This window comes from Cetorhinus maximus, chromosome 25, assembly GCF_964194155.1.
Source record: "Cetorhinus maximus chromosome 25, sCetMax3.hap1.1, whole genome shotgun sequence".
NCBI lineage: Eukaryota > Metazoa > Chordata > Chondrichthyes > Lamniformes > Cetorhinidae > Cetorhinus > Cetorhinus maximus.
In genome coordinates this window covers 34,569,462-34,590,738 of record NC_135903.1, presented here as the reverse complement: position 1 = coordinate 34,590,738, position 21,277 = coordinate 34,569,462, and the positions used below count along the sequence as shown (strand labels likewise).

Genomic DNA, 21,277 nt, shown 5'->3' with positions numbered 1-21,277 from the left:
TTATTTATGCGTGCACACAATCTATTTTATAAACCTGCCTTCTTGGCATTAGGCTTTTTCTGGCAGGAGATTGGAAGTTTGAGCACCAAGCTCAGTGGGCCCCACAGCACTTTCCATCTATTAAAACAAATAGAAGGAAAATGCTGTGGGTGCCGCCGATCTTTGAACCCAAGTTCCCAATTCTGTGCTCCTAGTGGGTGAGATTTTATGCCAGAAGCGCAAATTGGTGAATTATGTGCCCTCCAGCAAAACTGAGATGGTCACATACCCTCTGATTGTCCATGAGATCTGTTGCTTCTTCCTCCGATTGATCTGGTGGTTCCCACGTCGTTTCCCCAGTTACAGGATTGTGGTAGTAGGGCTGACCACTAACTTCATCGAGATGCGATTCCCATCCCACAAAGGGGCTGCTCGTACTGGAAGTGCGGGAATGTGGGCTTTGTGGCTCCTTTTTGTCTGAGCTATCAAACGGAGAGTCCCAGGTGGTCTCTTCAGTCACCACGTTGTAGTAGAAGAGTTGTCCAGTTGTTTGGTCAGTATGCGTTTCCCATTCTTCCAGCTGATTGGTTGAATTATTGCTGAAACTTGACGGTTCCTCTGCAAGCTGCTGCCTCAGCTCTGTGACATTCTGGTACACTATCTCAGGTTTTTCTTCAAATTCCTTCAAAAACATAAATAAATAAAACAAAAATGAGACTCAGCCGAATCTATTTCGAAACAAAAAGGAAGAGCTTGCATTTCAATAGCACCGTTCAACCACTTCAGGACGTCCCACACCACTTCACAAATGAACCTTTGGCTAAAGCACATACAAGTGATGCACAAGAGTGGTGTAACTTTATAACTTAATTAAAGAAAGAGCGAGCTTGGATTGACCTACGGTGCCCTCAAAGCATCACAAAGTGTTTTCTAGCCTCTGGCTCACTTTTGAAAAATAGTCACACTTGTTATGGCAACAGACATAACAGCCAAATTGCAGATTCCACAAGCAACAAGTGTATGAATAATGAGTTCATCTGCTTTTCCTGATACTGGTTGACAGAGGAATGTTGGCCAGGGGACCCTGAGAACGGCCTTCTCCACTTGCATAACACTTGCCTTCACCATTGATCAGTGACTCAACAAAAAGACAACATTGCCTGACTAATACAGAGGGAAATGGTGCAAGGCAAGTAGAATCACCAGGAATGGATAATATTTACACATCTGAAAGAGGCCAGGGAGGAGCTTTTGAAGCCATGAGCAGCCATTAATACTTCCATTAAATCAGCAGATAGAGGAATATATATAAATGCATTAAGCACGCAAAGATATCACTGGGTTCATATCCTTACAGCAACATCATCAGCTATTCACATGAACCTTGGTATCAACTTATGAGATTGGGATCGATGGCAGTGACCAGAGTTCACGGAATAAAGTCGGTAGCTTTCAGTAGCTTGTCCTTTTCACTGAAGCAGCATATCCAATTGCTTGTTTAATACTCATTAAGGACTGCACAGCAGTACCCACCAATGTGAACCATGGACCCTTTCAATACAGCCTTTGAAGACAGCAGGTGTCTGATCTACTACTGATGTTGCACTGTTCAAATCATGTAATATGCACAAAGGGGCAGATGCAATGAGTCTTGCAGCAGATTACCCTGTCTTTAGAACAAACAATTGCTCTCCTAGCTCTCCTACTACTGGAGTTAAAATAGTCACCCAAATTTCACAACGGAAAAAGGAAAACAAATTCACAATTTCAGACACTTAGGCCAGGATTTTGCCCTCATTGGGCGGGCTCAGCGGGGGGTGGTTGGGGTGCTGAGAGCCACCTGCGAACGGGGCCCGACCGCGATTTCACGCTGTCACATGGGGCGGGACTTTCCCGTCAGCGAGTGGGGAGGGCGGAGCCTGCTCACCAACGTGTAAAATGACGCGGGATGACGTCGGGCGGAACTCCCGATGCCAGGGCGCCCCATTGAAATTTTCAGGTAGCCGGAGGCGCAGCAAAATCAGCTGTGCATCCGCTGACCTGTCAATGTCATTGAAGAAATTACTGGACCTGCCTGTCCAACTTTAAGGCTGGTGGGCAGACCGGGAGCCCTGGCGGGCATTAGAAAAACCATGAAACCTCATCCACGGGCGGGATGAGGTTTCATGCAGGTTTTTAAAAATTTAATTAAAGTTTTTTAAAAAATTATGGACGTGGCCAAACTCACGTGACAGTGTCACATGAGGGGACATGTCAGGGATTTCTTTTTCTATTTTTAATATTTTTTTATTGTAGAGCCGATTTCCCTGAGGCAGCACTTAGCCTCAGGGAGATGAGTGCACTCCTTAGTGCGTGTGTGCACGAAAGAGCGCACTCTCAGGTTTAGGGATTCCCCCCGACCCCCGCCCAGAGAGTGCACAGCGCTTCCGTGCAGACAACACGCTGGGCGGGCCTTAATTGGCCCGCCCACGTAAAATGGCGGCGCACCCCCAATCGGGGGGGAAAATCCTGCCCATGAGCAGGGACATGTTATTAATGAAATGTTTAGATTTTTATTTAATTTTTAATTGCCGTTGGAAACCTCATCCCGCCTGTGGATAAGGTTTCCTAAAAAATCCAAAGGCCACTTGGCCTTTTCCACGAAAAATTGAACTTAATTATTACTATAATGGCCTTAATAGGCCTTTTAATTGTCGGCGGGCGCGCTGCTGACTCCCGTGCGTGCCCGCTGACCGAAATACTGCTTGAGTGCACAATGACTTCAGGATGCTCACCCGATGTCATTGCGCGTCATTTTATGTTCGTTCGGGTCGGGCACTCGCCCGCTTGACAAGCGAAAAATTCTGACTTTAGAATACCGTTCCTTTTCTTGCTTCTTTATAAGACTCAAAGTGGGGAGAAATTTCTCTTCGACAATTCAGGCAGCATTGGAGAGCATTTTGGAAAATTCCACGCCCTGGCCTACAATTGGTGATCATTATTCAGCGGCCAGTGGGGTAATTTAATCAAACGTTTCAAGATATTAAGGGAAACAGGTAGAGGAGAGAGAGAAAAACTATTTCTGCTGGCTGGGAAGTTTAGAATTAGGAAGTCGTTGTTTACAAATTAAAGGCAGACCATCCAGTAATGAGATTAGGAAACACTTCTAGACACAGAAATTTGGAATTCTCTTCCGCAAATGGCAATTAATGCTTGACCAATTGCCAATTTTAACTTTGAGATTCATTGTTTTTTTTTGTTATCCAAAAGGTATTAAGGAATATGGCTTGTCTATAGTGATAGAGTATGAAAGTCTAGTGGGGAAATCCTCTCTCCTGAGTTGAAAAGGCAGATTTAAATCTGACCGGGTCCAACATTATACGAGGAATTAAACACTCTCCTTCAGTGAAATCTGTTGTTGTCATTTCCGCATCGATCATCGAAGGAAACAGCTTCCTAACAACCAACCTTGATCCCTGACAAAGCCCTTGTTTAGGGATTCAAGTTTCCTAGCAACCTCATAACTGCTCCTTTCTTGAGTCTTATTTTATGCAGTGGCATTGCCCATTGGAATATGTTAAAACTCTGCAGGGTCTGGACTGTTATCATAGTCTTCACCTATAGAATCAACGTTGATGTATTCTTTTAAGTCACCTGACAGCTTCTCTAAAACATTTTCATTCAAATCCACTGAGTCTTCATTTTTAGCACAAAGTTGTGAAGGACACTGTTCAAATTTGTTTTCTCTCTTGTCAATAGAAAGGTTCTACGTGTTTTACATGACTAAAATGGCAAATTTTTTTTAAAAATTCATTCATGGGACATGGGTGTCACTGGCTAGACCCATACCCAATTGCCCTCGAGAAGGTGGTGGTGAGCCGCCTTCTTGAACGGCTGCAGTTCATGTAGTGTAGGTGCACCCACAGGGCTTTGACCCAGCGACAGTGAAGGAACGGCGATATATTTCCAAGTCAGGATGTATTCTAGTACCGCAAAAGCATCGCAATCTCAATACAGAACCAGAATCTTTTACTTTCTCAATGCTAAGTAGATAGATAAAAAGTATGTTTAACATCACCCATGCAAGTGTCACAGGGAATATAGTGTTAGCTGAAAAGCGATGGGAGGCAGCTCATAGAGAGCAAAAAGGCCAGCATAGACCAGCTGGGATGAGTGTGCATGTCTGTGCTGTAGATTCTGCGTAATTCTATACAAAGTGCCACACAAAGTTTCAGCTTTCCCTCTTCCCAACGTAAGTAGCTATTCTTGCAAAATGCCAAGCACATGCCTACTTGTATACAAAGCTTTTCCAGTCGTCTGGCAGTTATTTTAAGCTTCCTTGTCAGTGACGGTATTAACCTATTTACTGTATTAGTGCTCCTACTAAAATACCAAAGAGATATTTCAGGCAAATGTATTAACCCTTCATCACCTAGTATTCATCTTACAATTATCGGGCCTAAATATATCACCAGGAGTATCAATATGTATGGGATGTTCAAAACTAATTTGTGGAAATAATGGACTAGATCATGCTCAAAAAATAATGACATGATTAATGTGCAAATCAGCCAGGACGGTCAGGGGATTAAGAGATATGCTTTGAATTGCAACTCTCCAGGGCCTTCTGCTTGAATTACATTGTTATCACTACTTGCTTCACACATCCTGCCCATATTTGGATCCAAGCCATGCGGTGAATTATAAACCAGACACAGGTCCTTTTCTTAATAGTAGTTTTATTCACAGGATGCAGTATTACAGATCTCTGCTTCCTACCTACCTATCATCCCAGTGTCCCAGCAGTCCCTTTTCATACTCTTTTGAGCAAACTAAAACAAATGGCCAAATTAACTAATTTACAACCCCTGGGCTCAAGACAATAAATCAATCAATACCCACCACCTGCTTATTCTTAACCTTCACAATATAATTGGCAGAATATTAACAGCCTGTTGTCTTCTTGGGATTTTTAAGAACTTGTTGGATATGCACATTAATTGCCCAATAAACATGTCACAGAGCGTTAAGTCTGGCAATTAAATGTAAATTTTTTTAAAATTGATAATGCAATGCCAATCAAACTCTTTAGCCCTGAAACTGAATAGTTTAAACTGTGGAGTCTGAAATATAAACAAAGTGCTGGAAAACCTGAACAGGCCTGGCAGTATCTATGGAGGCAGGAACAGAGCACAACTAATGTTTTGAGTCCAATATGACTCTTCTACAGAGCTGAAGAGAGATAAGAATGTGATGGATTTATGCTGTTGAAAGGGATTGGGGGGAGGGAGTCAGGGGAACGAAAGGGAAGATGAGGGATGAGTTAGAGGGCGGGGTGGGTCAAATACCAAAGACGTCACGGAACAAAAGACAAAGGGAGTGGTAGTGGTTGTAGTGAAGAAATGAAACATGGGTCCAGAGTCGGTGCTTAGAGCAGAATAAAAGCCAGCTCTGCCTGAAAGCAAAACAAGATGTAGACATTTGGGCAAAAAAATTATTCAAAATAGATCACAGAGTTCATGGTCTGAAGTTGACCGAGTGTGGCATCAAGGAGCTCTAGGAAAACTGGAGTCAATGGAAATCAGAGGGAGAATTCTCCGCTGGTTGGAGTCATACCTAGCACAAAGCAAGATGGTTGTGGTTGTTGCAGCAAGACCTGGACAATATCCAGGCTTGGGCTGACAAGTAGCAAGTAACATTCGCACCACACAAGTGCCGGGCATTGACCATCTCCAACAAGAGAGAATCTAACCATCGCCCCTTGACGTTCAATGGCATTACCATCACGGAACCCCCACTATCAACATCCTGGGAGTTACCATTGACCAGAAACAGAACTGGACTAGCCATATAAATACTGTGGCTACAAGAGGTCAGAGACTAGGAATTGTGCAATGAGTAATTCACCTCCTGACTCCCCAAAGTCTGTCCACAATCTATAAGGCACAAGTCAGGAGTGTGATGGAATACTCCCCACTTGCCTGGATGAGTGCAGCTCCGACAACACTGAAGAAGCTCGACACTGTCCAGGACAAAGCAGCCCGTTTGATTGGCACCACATCCACAACCATTCGCTCCCTCCACCACCGACACACGGTAGCAGCAGTGTGTACCATCTACAAGATGTGCTGCAGGAATTCACCAAGCCTCCTTAGACAGCACCTTCCAAACCCACAACCACTACCATCTAGAAGGACAAGGGCAGCAGGTAGATGGGAACACCACCACTTGGAGGACCCCCTCCAAGTCACTCACCATCCTGACTTGGAAATATATCGCCGTTCCTTCATTGTCACTGGGTCAAAATCCTGGAACTCCCTTCCTAACAGCACAGTGGGTATACGTACACTACATGGACTGCAGCGGTTCAAGAAGGCAGCTCAGCACCACCTTCTCAAGGGCAACTAGAGATCGGCAATAAATGCTGGCCTAGACAGTGAATCCCACACCCATGAATGAATTTTTAGAAAGTTGTTGAACTCAATGTTGAATCCAGAAGGCTGTAAAATGCCTAATTGGAAGGTTTCTGTTTCTCAAACTGGTCTTCACTTGGACACTGTGGTAGGCTGAGGACAGAAATGTGGGCGTGAGAGCAAAATGGTGAATTAAAATTATGATCCCGGCTGATGTTACTACTGGACAAGTCAGATACCTGGGTGGAACCTGACTTGATAGATCCTAACTTTTATTTTTTGTTTAGAAACATAGAGGGCAGCTACTGAACAGAGTCACAGGAGTTAGTTGATGAACTTCTAACAAAAGAATAAAACATTTATTAAACAAGAACATATGAATTATATTACAAAGCTCCTTCACCCACAACTATACCTTTACATACAGATTCTTAAGGGTAACACAAGTTACAAAAGCTATCTTATACTCTCATGTCCATGGTAAGCATACAATCCATGTAAACCAATAGGCGACCTGTGGTCAGACACATCCACACACTGAAACCAAGTGACCGATGCCACCTCAAACAGATACTATGGATCAACTCAACTCCCCCCAGACGCTTATCACACGGGTGAGCCAACTGGTCTCACTGAACTTAGTCTTTCACATGAGGGTTTCAAATCTCCACTCTCAAAGAACCCGTTTTGGAGTCTTCTCCCAAATGGCGCTTTCTCTCAGATGCCTTCCACAAGGGTCCACCTCCAGGGTTTTGAACTCTCCTTCAGATGTTCCTCTCCCCTGGATCGCCTTGTGCACTGAAGCTTCGCCTTCTATGCACTCTCTCTCAAACTCAGCTGTGTCAACAGAACACCACTGCTTCACATGCCCTTGTAGAGAGTTACAGACCTTCAGCCATCCCCTTGGATCTTCTGGCTTTTTGCAAGCCTAGTTTGCTTGCAGTATGCTTCCTGCAGCTTTCCTCTCTTTAATTTGGAGCCTTGCCCTCTGCTCCTTGCTTTCACTTCTACTGAACAGGACCTTGTTCCAAATTCCTGTCCTTGTCCTATGACTTAACTTAAAGGGTTTCTTGGGGCCTCTCTCTTTTTCCTTCAGGACCTGTTCCCTGCAGTTCCCTCTCCCAGTTGACTGTTGACAGCTTGGCATCTCCTTTGAGATCCAGGACTCACTTGACATTCACTATTGCTTTAACTTTAGAGCAACTCATCTAAGATTCTTAGACTTATTTTCCTCAGCAATCTGCTTGCATGTCAGCCAGAGAGAGACGTAAACTGCTCCCTTCACCTTAGAGCATTATGACCAACTGAAGTGAAACTTTTGGTTTCTTTGTGTCTGTGTGGGGCCTCTCTCTCTGGAGCCCTGTCACTAGGCAACAGCACAGTTTTTTCCAACCTTGTTTGTTTTAACTCCCCTTCAAGAGTAGTAAAATCTCATTAGGACTCAGGCATTTTTAAAGTGAAACTAAAACTCAAGCTCTCCCTTTTTTAAACACACAAATACAGAAATACAAATCAAACTTTATTCCTCACACCCACAAGCACAAATATAACTTATTTAAACTCTCTCTAGTTCCTAACAAAATGGCAAGCGACAGCAAGGTTGGGCCCATGCTTGCGGACTGAGCAAAGTGTAAAGGAGACCACATTGTGAGCAGCAAATACAGGAGAATAAATTGAAAGAAGTACAAGTAAATTACTGCTTCACCAGGAAGGAGTTTTTGAGGCCTTGGACAGTGAGGAGAGAGAAGGTGAAAGGGCAGCTGTTATACCTCCTGCGTTTGCAGGGGAAGGGGTTGAGGTGCTGGGGGGGTGATAGAAGAGTGGGCCACGGTGTCGTGGGGGAATGGTCCTTTTGGAATACTGATGGGGAGGGGGGAAGATGTGTGTGGTGGTGGCATCATGCTGGAAATGGCAGAATTTACGGAGGATGATCCTTTGAATATGGAGGCTGGTGGGTGGAACGTGAGGACAAGGGAAACCCTATCATGGTTCTGAGAGGGAGGGGAAAGGGTGAGGTTAGAAGTGCAAGGAAAAGGAAGACAGGTCAGAAGAGCTGTTGTGGAAGGTAGCATCATCAGAACAGGTGTGACGGACACAGAGAATCAGGGAGGATGGAAAGGAGTCCTTACAGGAAGTAGGGTGTGAGGAAGTGTAGCTGAGGTAGCTGTGGGGGTCAGTGGGCTTGTGAATAATAATCGATAGTCTATCCCCAGAAATGAAGACAGAGAAGTCAAGGAAGGGAAGTAAGTGTCAGAGATGGACCATCTGATGGGTGAGGGAGGGGTGGCAATTGAAAGCAAATGCGGCATCTCATTGCTTCAGATGGTAAATTGTTCTTGGAGATTTAAAAATGTCAAACATTTTTTCCCTTACTTTTCCTTTCTGGCTCTTTTTTCTCGCTCTCTTTCTAAATCCTCCCTTCCCGCTATTTCTTTCTTTTTGCACCTGATTGGCTCAAATTCATCCTCCTCCTCAATCATTCCATTGTTCCTTTCTCAACCTTTAAATCTCATTAGTTGTGCCCTGCTGCTTTCACTGCTCCGTTATCAACTTGGACTTCCAGCCTGTTACAGAGTAAAAATATTTTGAGCTGAAGGATGCAGAAAAATGTCTACCTAAGGAGACACATCACAAGATGCCCTGCCCCAGCAAGATCTGGGCAAGTGGACAATCTATGGGGCAGCCTCCCTAGGGTGATGGTGGCCACACATGGAACTGATTAATTGAAATGCAAATTAGATAGATTTCTCTCAGAAAATATTTTGGGATACAGTAGATAAGAAATTTGATGGATGGCATGTGCTAAGCATAAGTAGGAAGAGCATGTGACTTTGGACCTAAGATTCTCAAGGCTCCCCATCACTGAAGCTTTCCTAACACCATGTCTGGATCTGTTGTTAACTGATTGATAGAGATTAATTGCTATGATCAGACAACAACTCCATTATGGCTGTATCATTTGCTATCAAGGCGATAGAAGGTGAACTAGATGGACAGTTTTTTTTTGCCTACCAATTCCTGTGGAAATGACAACCAGCCTTGATTTTCTCTGGGTTTTCCATCTTCTAACTGAGATAGTGTAACGTGTCCAGACAAAAGAACGAGGTGGACTTGGGATTTGGTAACTTGTTCTTCCTTTCATTCCTTACCATGTTTGGAATGTTCCATTGCACCGAAATCAGATGTCGCATTTTCTATTATTATTGAAATAGGAAAACTGAGCACAGAGAACACCAGCAGGATATGATAGCACGGAAATTGCATTTTAAAATGCCACTCAAGTGAGTGTAATCCATTACAGGGCAATTAATAGCAATCCCAGGCCTATGACATGTAACATTTTTTTCTAGAACAATAGCCCTTCTCCTCAGTTGTCTTACAGGCAAGCAGCCCCATTTCCCCACCACAAGCAGCCAAGGTCCTCAACACTCCCTTTCTTCAACATCTCCCATCTTCGAGACTGGCCCCTAGTCAAGTAATTGCAAATCTCAACCCTCCAACTTTCTGCCAGATTTCCAGCAAAGTGAATAGGCCCAGCTATCTGCACATCAACTCGTTACACTCAGGATTCTTACAGTCGCTGGGGTGTGGACTGGTGTTTGGGGTGGGGGATCCCGGTTGAGATATAGCCTGCAGGGTGGTCTGTACCTCTAGGGTCTAACCCAACTTTCCCCACTATATTCCCGGAACCATCTTCTCTTTGCCAGATTTTCCATGTATTTCTCCTCCTCTCCCATCCTGCTGCAACCATTTACCCCAATTGGGAATCACCATCACCCACTTGGTCATTTGATCTCTCCTGGCTTCTGCCCTATCACAGGTCTTTCCTTTTCCTCTTTCCTCCACTCGCTAACTCTGGCGCTGCATTTGCTTAAAAACTATTCATCCCTAACAAGTTTGGGTCCTGATGATAGGTCATTGGCCTGAAACATTACTTTGTTTCTCCCTCTGTGGATGCTGCCTGACCTGGAGTGCATCCAGCGTATTCCATTTTGATTTCTGATTTCCAGCATCTGCAATATTTTGTTTTCCAAAGTAACATTAGTTTGAGGTATAAATGGAAATGAACACAGATAGACTATGCCGTAAGGATTGGGACTTCCTCTTCAGTAAAAGGGGGAAAACATATACTCAGTCACCTCATACTGCCTCGCACCTGTTTTTATAGAGACCAAAGGGGCTAAAATACCAATATGTTTTCAATTTCTGTTTTTAACTCCCCTTTATGCCTGCAATGTGGTAAAATATTTCACCAGCCCCCACTGTGCATAGGCAGGCAATGCCATTTCCCAACAGTGAACTCGCTTTCCAGTCACAGGCCAATTCCTCACGAGCGTATAAAGGAGGCATTAAATGTCAACATTCATTAACCCATTCCCTCGAAACATAAACATCAATATCGCCCAGGTCAAATTTATTGATGACTTTGAAACTTCAGTTAGATCACCTTGAAACGTCTTTCCAAACAATATCAGCTCAGCTTCCTTAATCCTTTCTTTCTCACCCGCTTAAATCCAGAAACATCTTTGTTGCTGATTCCACACACTTTCAAGGGCAACAATATTCTTCCTGTGGTTAGGTGACCAGAACCACACAGTGTTCTCTAGAGCGATCTAAACAATTCCTTTAGGTTTGTACTTGAGTAATATAATTCAGTATTTCAACTGTCTTTTCCTTAAACAGCAGCTGAATACTAGACTGCCATTTGTAGCTTGATATATATAATGACTCTTGGACCCTTTTACTGAGCAGCACCCATTTTATTTGCACGTGCCCTCTCTTTTGGTCCCAACCTTTCGCACAAATTATCTAACGTTTTATGCAATAAACCTCATCTGCCTCCAAACTGGTCCAATTACTTAAAGAACAAAACAAAAACAGAATTACCTGGAAAAACTCAGCAGGTCTGGCAGCTTCAGCGGAGAAGAAAAGAGTTGACGTTTCGAGTCTTCATGACCCTTCAGCAGAACTGAGTAAAGTTAGGAGAGGGGTGAAATATAAGCTGGGGTGGGGGGCGGGGGGGAGAGAGAGAGAGAGAGAGAGAGAAGTTGGGGAGGGGGTGTGGTTGTAGGGACAAGCAAGCAGTGATAGGAACAGATAATCAAAATATGTCACAGACAAAAGGAACAAAGAGGTGTTGAAGGTGGTGATATTATCTAAGAAAATGTGCTAATTAAGAATGGATGGCAGGACACTCTTAACCATTCTTAATTAGCACATTTTCTTAGATAATATCACCACCTTCAACACCTCTTTGTTCCTTTTGTCTGTGAAATCTTTTGATTATCTGTTCCTATCACTGCTTGCTTGTCCCTACAACCACACCCCCCACCCCCAACTTCTCTCCCTCCCCCCCACCACTTTAAACCAGCTTATATTTCACCCCTCTCCTAACTTTACTCAGTTCTGCTGAAGGGTCATGAGGACTCGAAACGTCAACTCTTTTCTTCTCCGCCGATGCTGCCAGACCTGCTGAGTTTTTCCAGGTAATTCTGTTTTTGTTTTGGATTTCCAGCATCCGCAGTAGTTTTTTGTTTTTACCAATTACTTAAAGGGTTTAAATAACTCTTAAACTGATTGTATTATTTCTCACTATTTCTTTACCTCTTTTTTAAGGTTTGGATCTTTTTTTTTAAAAACAGTACTCTTAAAGGCATTATTTTTTACATTCGAAATATGATTTTCAAGAATATGATTCACAAGTGAGTCTCTCACTTGTAACCACTTTCTAGTCTGAAACATTCTTATTTAGAACTGCCACCTGTTTCCTGTTATTAGGTCAAATATTATCTGTCTTATGCCATGCTTGAGACATCACTGGTCATGCATCAGCAAAGTTAAAATACGTCTTCCTGATCCCATGGCACAAACTGTGGTTTCCTGTTAATTCAGGGATAACCCAGATCGGGTTTGAGCTGCCTCTGACCTCAGCATCTCTCCCATATGGACAGGACACAGCAACAAAGGGCGACTGCTTCCAATGGTGGCAAAACGTCTTGGCATCACAGGCATTAGAATGTGTCTGGAGGCTTGATCGCCCAGTGAGAGTGGGTGAGCTGGTCTCCAGGAGAGTGGAAGTGAGCCATACCTGGGGTGTGGATGGGGGTGGCGGAAGGTGCATTCTGCCCAGGAACCCGTGTAGAAGAGGACAATCTTTACTTACATTTTTATACCTTAACATAAAGGGCTGAAGAGAGCAGTTTTCTCTGAGGAAGAGGCGACCCAGAAGACCACCAGGCGATGGAGTTTCTAGCAGCTTCAGGCTAGTGAGAACTTGGAATGATGGGTGCACCTACTGTGGATAAGAAATGATCTGCTTTTCATGGCCTCAGTAAGCCCCACAAACTTTTTACACCCAATGAAGCACTTTCGAAATGTAGTCTCTGTTGTAATGTAGGAAGCACGGCAGCCAATTTGCATACGGAGAGCTCCCATGATCAGCAGTGTGATAATGACTAGTTCATCTGTTTTATTTTCCAGTGATGTTGGTTGAGGAATAAATATTGACCAGGACACAGGGAAGAACTGCCCTGCTCTCCTTTAAAATAGAGGCTTGGGATCACACAGGAGGGTAAACAAGGCCTCAACTCAAAGTTTCATTCAATCGACACTTCAGAACCAGACTATTAGCCTCCATTTTATGCTTAAACTTCTGAAGTGGGACTTGAACTCATAATCTTCTGAGTCAGAGGTGAGTGAACTACTGCAGAACCACTGATGACATCAGGGTCAAAGAGGAACTAGGCGAAAGGTTCCAGACATTAAGTTATGCACAAAAGACAAATGATACAACAAGATACTGAAACAACACTACAAGAATGAAAGTGGAATCATTCCTTGTGGGGACTTCATATAGAATCTTATAAACAACAAAGCGATGACATTTGTCAATGTTGTATCCATTTTCTAACTGCAAAAAGTACCAATTTCAGAGCGCAACTCAATCTGTAGCCAGGTTTGTACTCAAGTGGAAACAATAGGATTTTGTTTTATTCTTTCATTGGATGCGGGCAAAGCCAGCATTTGTTGCCAATCTATAATTACCTTTGAAATGGGAGCAGTTAAGATTCAACCACATTGCTGTGGGTCTGGAGTCACATGTATGCTAGACTGGGTAAAGATGGCGTATTTCCTTCCCTAAAGGACCTTAGTGAATCAGATAGATCTTTGCAACAATTGATGATGGTCTTAGTAATAGTGACCATGAAACTAGCTTTGTTTCCCAGATTAATTAATTGAATTTAAATTCCACCAGCTGCCTTGGTGGGATTTGAACCTATGCCCCCAGAGGATTAGCCTGAGCCACTGGATTATGAGCCCAGTGACATTGCCATTATGCCACCAATTCCACCATATCTGTGTCTCTCTGTCTCTCTCTCTCTCTCTCTCTACATTAAACAATATTAATCAATATCCTGGAACTCCCCCGCAAACAGCACTGTGGGTGTACCTACATCACTGAGTCTGCAGAGTTTCAAGAAGGCAGCTCATCGCCTTATCAAGGGCAATTAGGAATGGGCAATAAATGCTGGCCTAGCTAGCGATGCCTGCATCCAGCAAATGAATGAAAAAAACATAACAAATACATGGTATTGACTAAGTGAGCTTTAATGTCATACTCCGAAAATAGCCAGAAGATTCTGGAGTGCAGGTTTCTTCTTTCAAAAAGTCATTATAATTAGATATCAAATAACAAAACTCTCATAGTATTCATGCTAAGAATTGCTGGAAAAAAATGTACATGTTCAAATTTAACAATACAAAGCATTCTCCCATATTTTGTATCTTGAAACCATCTCCCTTGACGTTTTGTTGTTTCAATTTAAAATTCCAACAGTTCCAAGCTAAGCTGATGTCTCACTTTTATTCCTCTACAATTGAGCAAATTGGCACAGGAGATCAAGTACCATTTTCAAACCAAGTGGTTTCTACTGGTATCAAAGGTTAATTCAGTATATGTTACCTGTTGGCAAAGTATTATTAGTTTGCTCACTGGAGGTTGAGTAATAACCTTGCACATGCCCTTTATCTATGTTACATTCAGAGACACCTTGGGGACGTTGATATAAGGTGTGTTAAAAGTTCGCACCACAATAAAATGTATTCTTCTCTGTTGTGGTTCAAGTATATTTAACACAGAGAGAACTTTATTTTGTAATTGCCTGTGCTCTACTTGATCTGGTTGCAATCTGCCAGTTGTTAGCTATAGCTCAGTGATAGCACTGTTATCTCTGACTCAGAAACACAAAGGTTTCAGTACCACTCGACAAACATGCCTGTGTATGACTGAGGGAATGTTGCACTGTTGGGGATGGTCATGTGGAGGAAGCAATATACTGAGGCTCTATTTGCCCTCTTGTGTAGATGTAAAAGACTCCCTGGCACTATTTTAAAGAAAAGCAAGGTAGTTCCCCTCTATGTCCTGGCCAATTTTTACCCCTTAACCAACATCAATATAAGACAGATCATCTGGCCATTTATCTTATTGCTGTTTGGGGAACTGTACACAAATTGCCTGCCATATTTCCTATATTACAACAGTGACAGAACTTCATAAAAGAAAAAGAGCACTTTAAAAGTGAACAAACTGGACACAAAATGTTAATTTACCTCAACGAAGAGTTAAAATTCATGATCATTTCTTCTGCTGAATGATCAGCTGAACCTTTGAAAGCCAATGAAATTATATGGAAATACATTTCAACAGAAACACAGGAACAGCCTTGTTCCAGGTTTGCAAATATCTACATTTTACCTGCTGAGAAAATGTAGGTTAACCTTGGGAAGGGAAAGCGTTAGCTTAATCCTAAAATCTTGTAGAAAATGTGATCAGCAGACTCTACAAGAGTTCCAAAATGCAAAGTTGAAGGCCACACTGCAGTGCAGAGTTTGTTATCTTCTGATGTTCACACAGATTTTCGCGAAACGATCACTAGTTATTGATCCCAAACAGGATCCCAGCTGCTACCTTATTTGCTATCTATCTGAAGCCACTGTGGTCAGTTAGTGGAAACTCACCACTGCCCTCACTGAGATCAGTTAACTCAACACAGGCCAGACTTAGCCTGTTAGCTTCCTGGAAGTAAAATATATTTTAAGATATTTTGATCTGTTAATCACAAAACTTATTGTTTATCTAAACACACAGCATGATGTTTGTACCACAGTAAGCACAAACCAAATGAGCTTACTTTTGCAGTTCTGTAACCCCTCTGCTACACACTGAAGGTTGCACTATTCTTCATCATAGATATATATAATTCATACTGCTGACTTCAATTTCGGTATCATAATGGATAATAAACAGCATGCCCTCATAACAGATCATCACTTGAGCACAGTGTTAATTGGGCTGTTTTCCACTCCATGTTAAAGGAGAACAGTGTACCCAATTTGATTTTAAAAAAAATACTCAAAATGAAGAGTGTCTTTAGCATGGCATCTAAGCATATCAAAGTGCTTTGGTTCAGCAGTAGCACTCTCTGAGTTGGAAGGTTGTGAGTTCAAGTCCCATTCCAGAGACTTAGGTGCATAATCTAGGCTGGCACCCCACTGCAGTGTTGAAGGACTGGCACAGCTTTCAGAAGGGACAGTAAATTGAGGCTCTGTCTGCCCTCTCAGGTGCATGTAAGCGATCTAATGGTGCTATTTTGAGCAAGAAACGTGTTCTGCCCAACATTTAATCCTCAACCAATTCTTCTAAAACAGAGTACCTGATCATTATCGCTGTGTCAAATTGGTCGACTTATTTCCTACATTTACAACAGTGACTAAACTTCAAAAGGACTTAATTAGTTGTAAACTGCTTTGGGGGGTCATGAAAGGCACTAAATAAATGCAAGTCTTTTTCTCAAAATGCTTCATCTACTGAATTAATTTTGGGGGCAGTGGACTTTTTATGTAAACAGTTGCATTAACACTGGCCTTTATTTAGTTCAGTTTCTTACATTTAATCTATTCAATCCAGGTTCTTTATCCTCGCAGCTGAATTACATGCCCATGAACGACTGCAGGAAAGATTAGCATGCATAGCTGGCTGAGGGGAACTGTTGGGGAATTAGCATCATTAGAGGTTTGCTCTGCCTCTCTCCCATGCTGCAGTTTACCTACAACTCCTCAATATCAAAGTCCACTGATGTCCCTCACCTAAATGGACATAAAAATACACTTGAAATATCAACTGAAATAGATGGCAAGAAAGTAATAGGCTTAAGGAAATTAAAAATCATAAGTGCAAGAGGAAGTGAACAAGGTTCCAATGCAACCAAACAACTTTGAACTTTAGTACAATTTGAAAGGAAATACGCATCTGACAAGTCTATTAAAAATAGAAGGGAAGCATATCAAGAATTACAGACAGAGATAGGTGACATTCAGGTCCTTAAATAAAGGATCAACTGATATACAGATCATTTTAGAATCTATACACATATATATTGTGTGCGTATGAGTAGTGCTATGCTAATTTTAACACAGTGCGAGTATAAATTCAATCCATGTGGGAGCCAACATGTACCAGATACTCATCCCTTTGATTGTTTATTATTTTGTATAACATGTTAAAACAAGAGTTATTTATGCCACTTGCTAAGACACACAAAAAAAGTTTGCTGTCATATCAAGGTGACTTACACAGGTACCCAGAATCTGTTATTGAAGAGAAGCAATTGGTATGAGATGGCACAGGACTGCTACACAATGGACCTGTATGGCAAGGATGCAGTCTGTCTGTCCCAATAGGAACATTAGCAGGCTTGATAGAGGCAATGTTCATGAATATAGAAGATGCATGGGTTGTGTTGTTCTTTTACCAAAAAAAAACACAGGTCTAGAAGCCAAGGCCTATAATGCAAGTTAGAAACTGAGGCAAATTCCTGAATAGATTTGTTCAAGCCAAGCTTAGTTTTTAGAAGCCTGTGAAGATTATAGGAGAAATTGAAGACATGGGGAAAAAGGAACTCTACAGTCTTCAGCCATATGGGCCCTAAGTTCTAGAATTGTCTCCTCAAACCTCTCCACCTCTCTCACCTCTCCGAGACTTTATATAAAACCACATCTTTGACCAAGAATTTGGTCACCTGTTTCTTTCTTTAGATCGATGACAACGTTTCACCTGGCTCCTGCAATTGTTCAACCACTGTCTGGCAACACACAAGCTACCTAATATTTGGCAGAAGGCACATGTAATAGCACTATTAAAGCCCGGAAAAGATTCCTCAGATCCTAAGAGTTTTCGGCCAATTTCACTGCTTTGCCACACCAATAAGCTGTTTGAACACCTGATACTCAATAGGATAGCACCAACTGTAGATGAGAAGATCATTCCAGAGCAAGCAGGTTTCCGCCCCGGCAAATCAACAACAAGCCAACTGCTCAACCTCACACAACATATCGAACACGGTTTTGAGCAAGGGATGATAACAGGTGCTGTTTTTGTAGACCTGTCAGCAGCATATGATACAGTGAACCATAGACGTCTCCTCTGCAAGGTCCTAGAGATGACAAAAGATATTCACTTAACAGAGCTGTTAGAAAGCAAGCTTCAGAATCGCCGGTTCTATGTTGAACTAGGTGGGAAGCGCAGCAGGTGGCGTATTCAGAAGAATGGTCTTCCTCAGGGAAGCGTGTTTGCACCGCTGCTGTACAACATCTACACGAATGACCAACCTATAGACGGTGTCACACGCCGTTTTATATATGCTGATGACCCAAAGCACTGATTTTAACACCGTGGAGAAAACGCTTTCTGAGGCCTTGGAGGGACTAACATCCTATGAAGAAAACCACCTTCGCGCAAACCCATCAAAGACGCAAGTTTGTGCATTCCACCTCAGAAACTGTGAAGCCAAACGCCAGTTTAAAGTAACCTGGTGTGGAGCAACACTGACACATTGCGAGCACCCTGTCTACTTAGGGGTCACCCTTGACAGATGCCTCACCTTCAAGAGCCACATCTAAAAGACAAAGGCAAAAGTGAGCGCATGAAACAACATCCTGAATAAGCTCATTAACACAAAATGGGGAGCAAGCTCGAAAACATTGCGAACCAGTGCACTTGCTCTTTGCTATTCCACTGCCGAATATGCCTGCCCTGCATGGGAAAGATCTACTCACACTAAGAAGATGGATGCCGTTCTGAATGCAAGCTGCCGACTTATCACAGGTTGTTTAAAACCAACAAACACCAATAGCCTGTATATCCTGGCGGGTATCGCTCCCCCTGATATAAGAAGAACGGTAGCCAGCAAGAAAGAGCGACTCCGTCAAACATCAGATGAGAGACACCCTCTACATGGTCATACACCTACACCCAGCCGCCTAAAGTCAAGGAAGAGCTTCATGAACAGTGTTGTTCCATTAGAATCAACCACATCTGAAGCCCGCATCGCCTTGTGGAAAGACCGGCTCGCCAGTCTCGAACAACCCCCAGCGATGGAAATTCTACCGGATGAAAGCCTTCCCCCAGGAGCTAATTACAACTGGGCAACCTGGAAGTGCCTTAACAGACTTAGGACTGGTGTAGGTCGTTCAAAGGTGTCACTAAGCAAATGGGGATATACAACCTGCCCGACAACTTGTGAATGTGGAACTGAGCCACAGACTATGCAACATCTCCTGCAATGCTTATCGCTGGAGGAACCCTGCACTGTTGCAGATCTTGCCGAATTCAACAACAAGGCGCAAAAATGCGTCCAGTTCTGGCTGGGCCTTGTATAGACTGTCCGTGGACACGATAAGAAGACGACCTGATAATGCTCTTTGGGATGTTTTACTATGTTAAAGGTGCCACATAAATGTAAGCTGTTGCTGTTTTGTATATTGTACACTTATACATTCACACAGGTCTCTGATTTCACCCCACAGGCTATATTTGAAGGATTGAATCATATTTCACAATTGATTGTAATGAAAGCAGGTGTATGGTATAAATGAACCACCAAGTTACAGCTTTAACACTAGTAAACTGATAGCCTGCTTGCGTTATCATGTCATAAAATGTGAGCATTTAGACATTTAAGCTCATACAACTGCATAGCAAACTAATTAATGGCCCAATGGTGTAATGATGTCTTTACATAAGTGGGTCACTGAAATTTTATTTTTATTCCAAAACAAGTTCCCAATGGTTATAACTCACACTGGACTTTGATTTAATGAACAAATTCTCTGACTGCTTCAGTTATGAGTCATGCATATATCAGCCCTAGATGAGGTGAACCGGCAGAAGGAATGAAGATGCTGAAATGTTGATGTGCAATTTGCCTCTGCCTGCAGTGGAAGAACAGGAAAACTGTGATGGTCAACACTGGGAGAAAAAAAAATCACTTGGTAAGATAAAACAGATATGGCCAAGAGGGACAATGCAGTGAAGGGCTGAGGAGACAACCCTTATTTGGGATGCAAGTAAAGGTTGGAATGGAAAAGTAAGAATATTTTTACTGTAGGTGTTGCAGACGTCCATCAAATGAAGGGTAAAGAAATGGTGCAAATAAAGTAACCTTCAAGCTATCAAATCAAAACACATGAGCATGTGCATAATATATCTAATTTTAAATGATCAGATGGGATGCAAGTGATTCCATGGCATGATTCAAAGTTGTCCTGGCTAACATTTATTTCAAAACGAACATCACTGAATCTCACTGTTGTTGTCGGAGCTTGTTGTGTGCAAATAAGTTGCCATGTTTCGTTATATAACAACTGTGACAATACCACAAAAGTACTTAATTGTTTGTGAAGTGCTTTTTGATGTCTTAAGGATGAGAAAGGCAAGTTTTCCCATTAGTTCTATGAACTTCACATGGTCCAGAGAATAACAAAGAACTGAAAATGTTCCTGTGCAGTAAAAAGTATAATCAACGGTAACGACTCCATATCTGAACAAAGCAGCCACATTCTGGTCAAAAGTCAAATCTCCCATATAAGCAGTTCTCACTCAGCACACACAAAATGTACATTCTCACTCTCAATTTCAGGCAACCACTTAGGAAAAGAATTAGGCTGATTATTATTTGTAGTTAATTGGTAAAAGGGTTCTTTATGGGATATTAACAAAAACATAAACCTTGAGCAGCACAGCTTCAAACACCCATGATTCTCAAAACATTTGAAACTATTGCAGCTTTATCCTCACCGCTATGGCGTCATCAGAACCGTTCAAACATGTTTTAACCACACACCACATTTATCTCCTGTTCTGTGTTTACTGCACTGGTGACAAAGTGACAACAAAAAACATACAAGCCGTGAGAGTGGCACCACTCAAAAATGCTCAGAATAAAGCTAGCCAGCCACTTTGCAGCCATGCCTTCCTTTTGCTTGTTACCCTCAGCAGATTTGCTGGTCCATGTGCCTCTGCCCCATTCACAGTCTTACCGGACACAGACCTTGACAGAGGTTGCGACGGAGCACGTTCCCTTCTCATCCCGTGGCTTTCCAAGACAGCAGCCAATGTACCACCTTCCCTGCCACAATCAGCTCATTGAACTCTTTCTGATGCTCGTCTGCAGTCCTGGGGGTAAGAGTGATAATGCCACCTCGCTCCATATGACACACGAGACATGCTTCAGAAACATCCTCTCATGGGTACCCAACCGTCTATCTCTTACTTGCTACATTTTGTCCAGGAAAATCTGAGGCTTTATTTCAGTAAAAGATATTCTTTTCAGCCTCCTTTCAATTCTCTGTTTCCTCCTTTGGGTGTCTCTGCCAAAATCCTTCAATTGAAGACATTCTTTAAACGCGCCACAAAATTTCACTTTAGCCTCGGTACCATTTAATTATAGTTACAATAAGCTCAATTGCTGAAATCTTCGGCCATTTCTAAAAGGTCTCCCATATAAATTTCCACCTCCTTCTCCAACACGGTATTCCTGAGTTACATAGGAGGTGCATTTTTGAATCGT

At 42.5% G+C, this 21,277-nt stretch overlaps 1 protein-coding gene across 6 annotated transcripts in view; it reads right to left on the bottom strand.

The window, feature by feature from the left end:
* The window catches only part of LOC144668049 (rho GTPase-activating protein 27-like), a 208,671-nt gene that overhangs the window by 57,693 nt on the left and 129,701 nt on the right, over positions 1 to 21,277 (bottom strand). For all 6 annotated transcript variants that reach the window (XM_078529796.1, XM_078529797.1, XM_078529798.1 and 3 more), the window contains one exon: positions 269 to 661. In XM_078529796.1, coding sequence (XP_078385922.1) covers positions 269 to 661 — 393 coding nt within the window. The remainder of the gene's footprint in view (positions 1 to 268; positions 662 to 21,277) is intronic.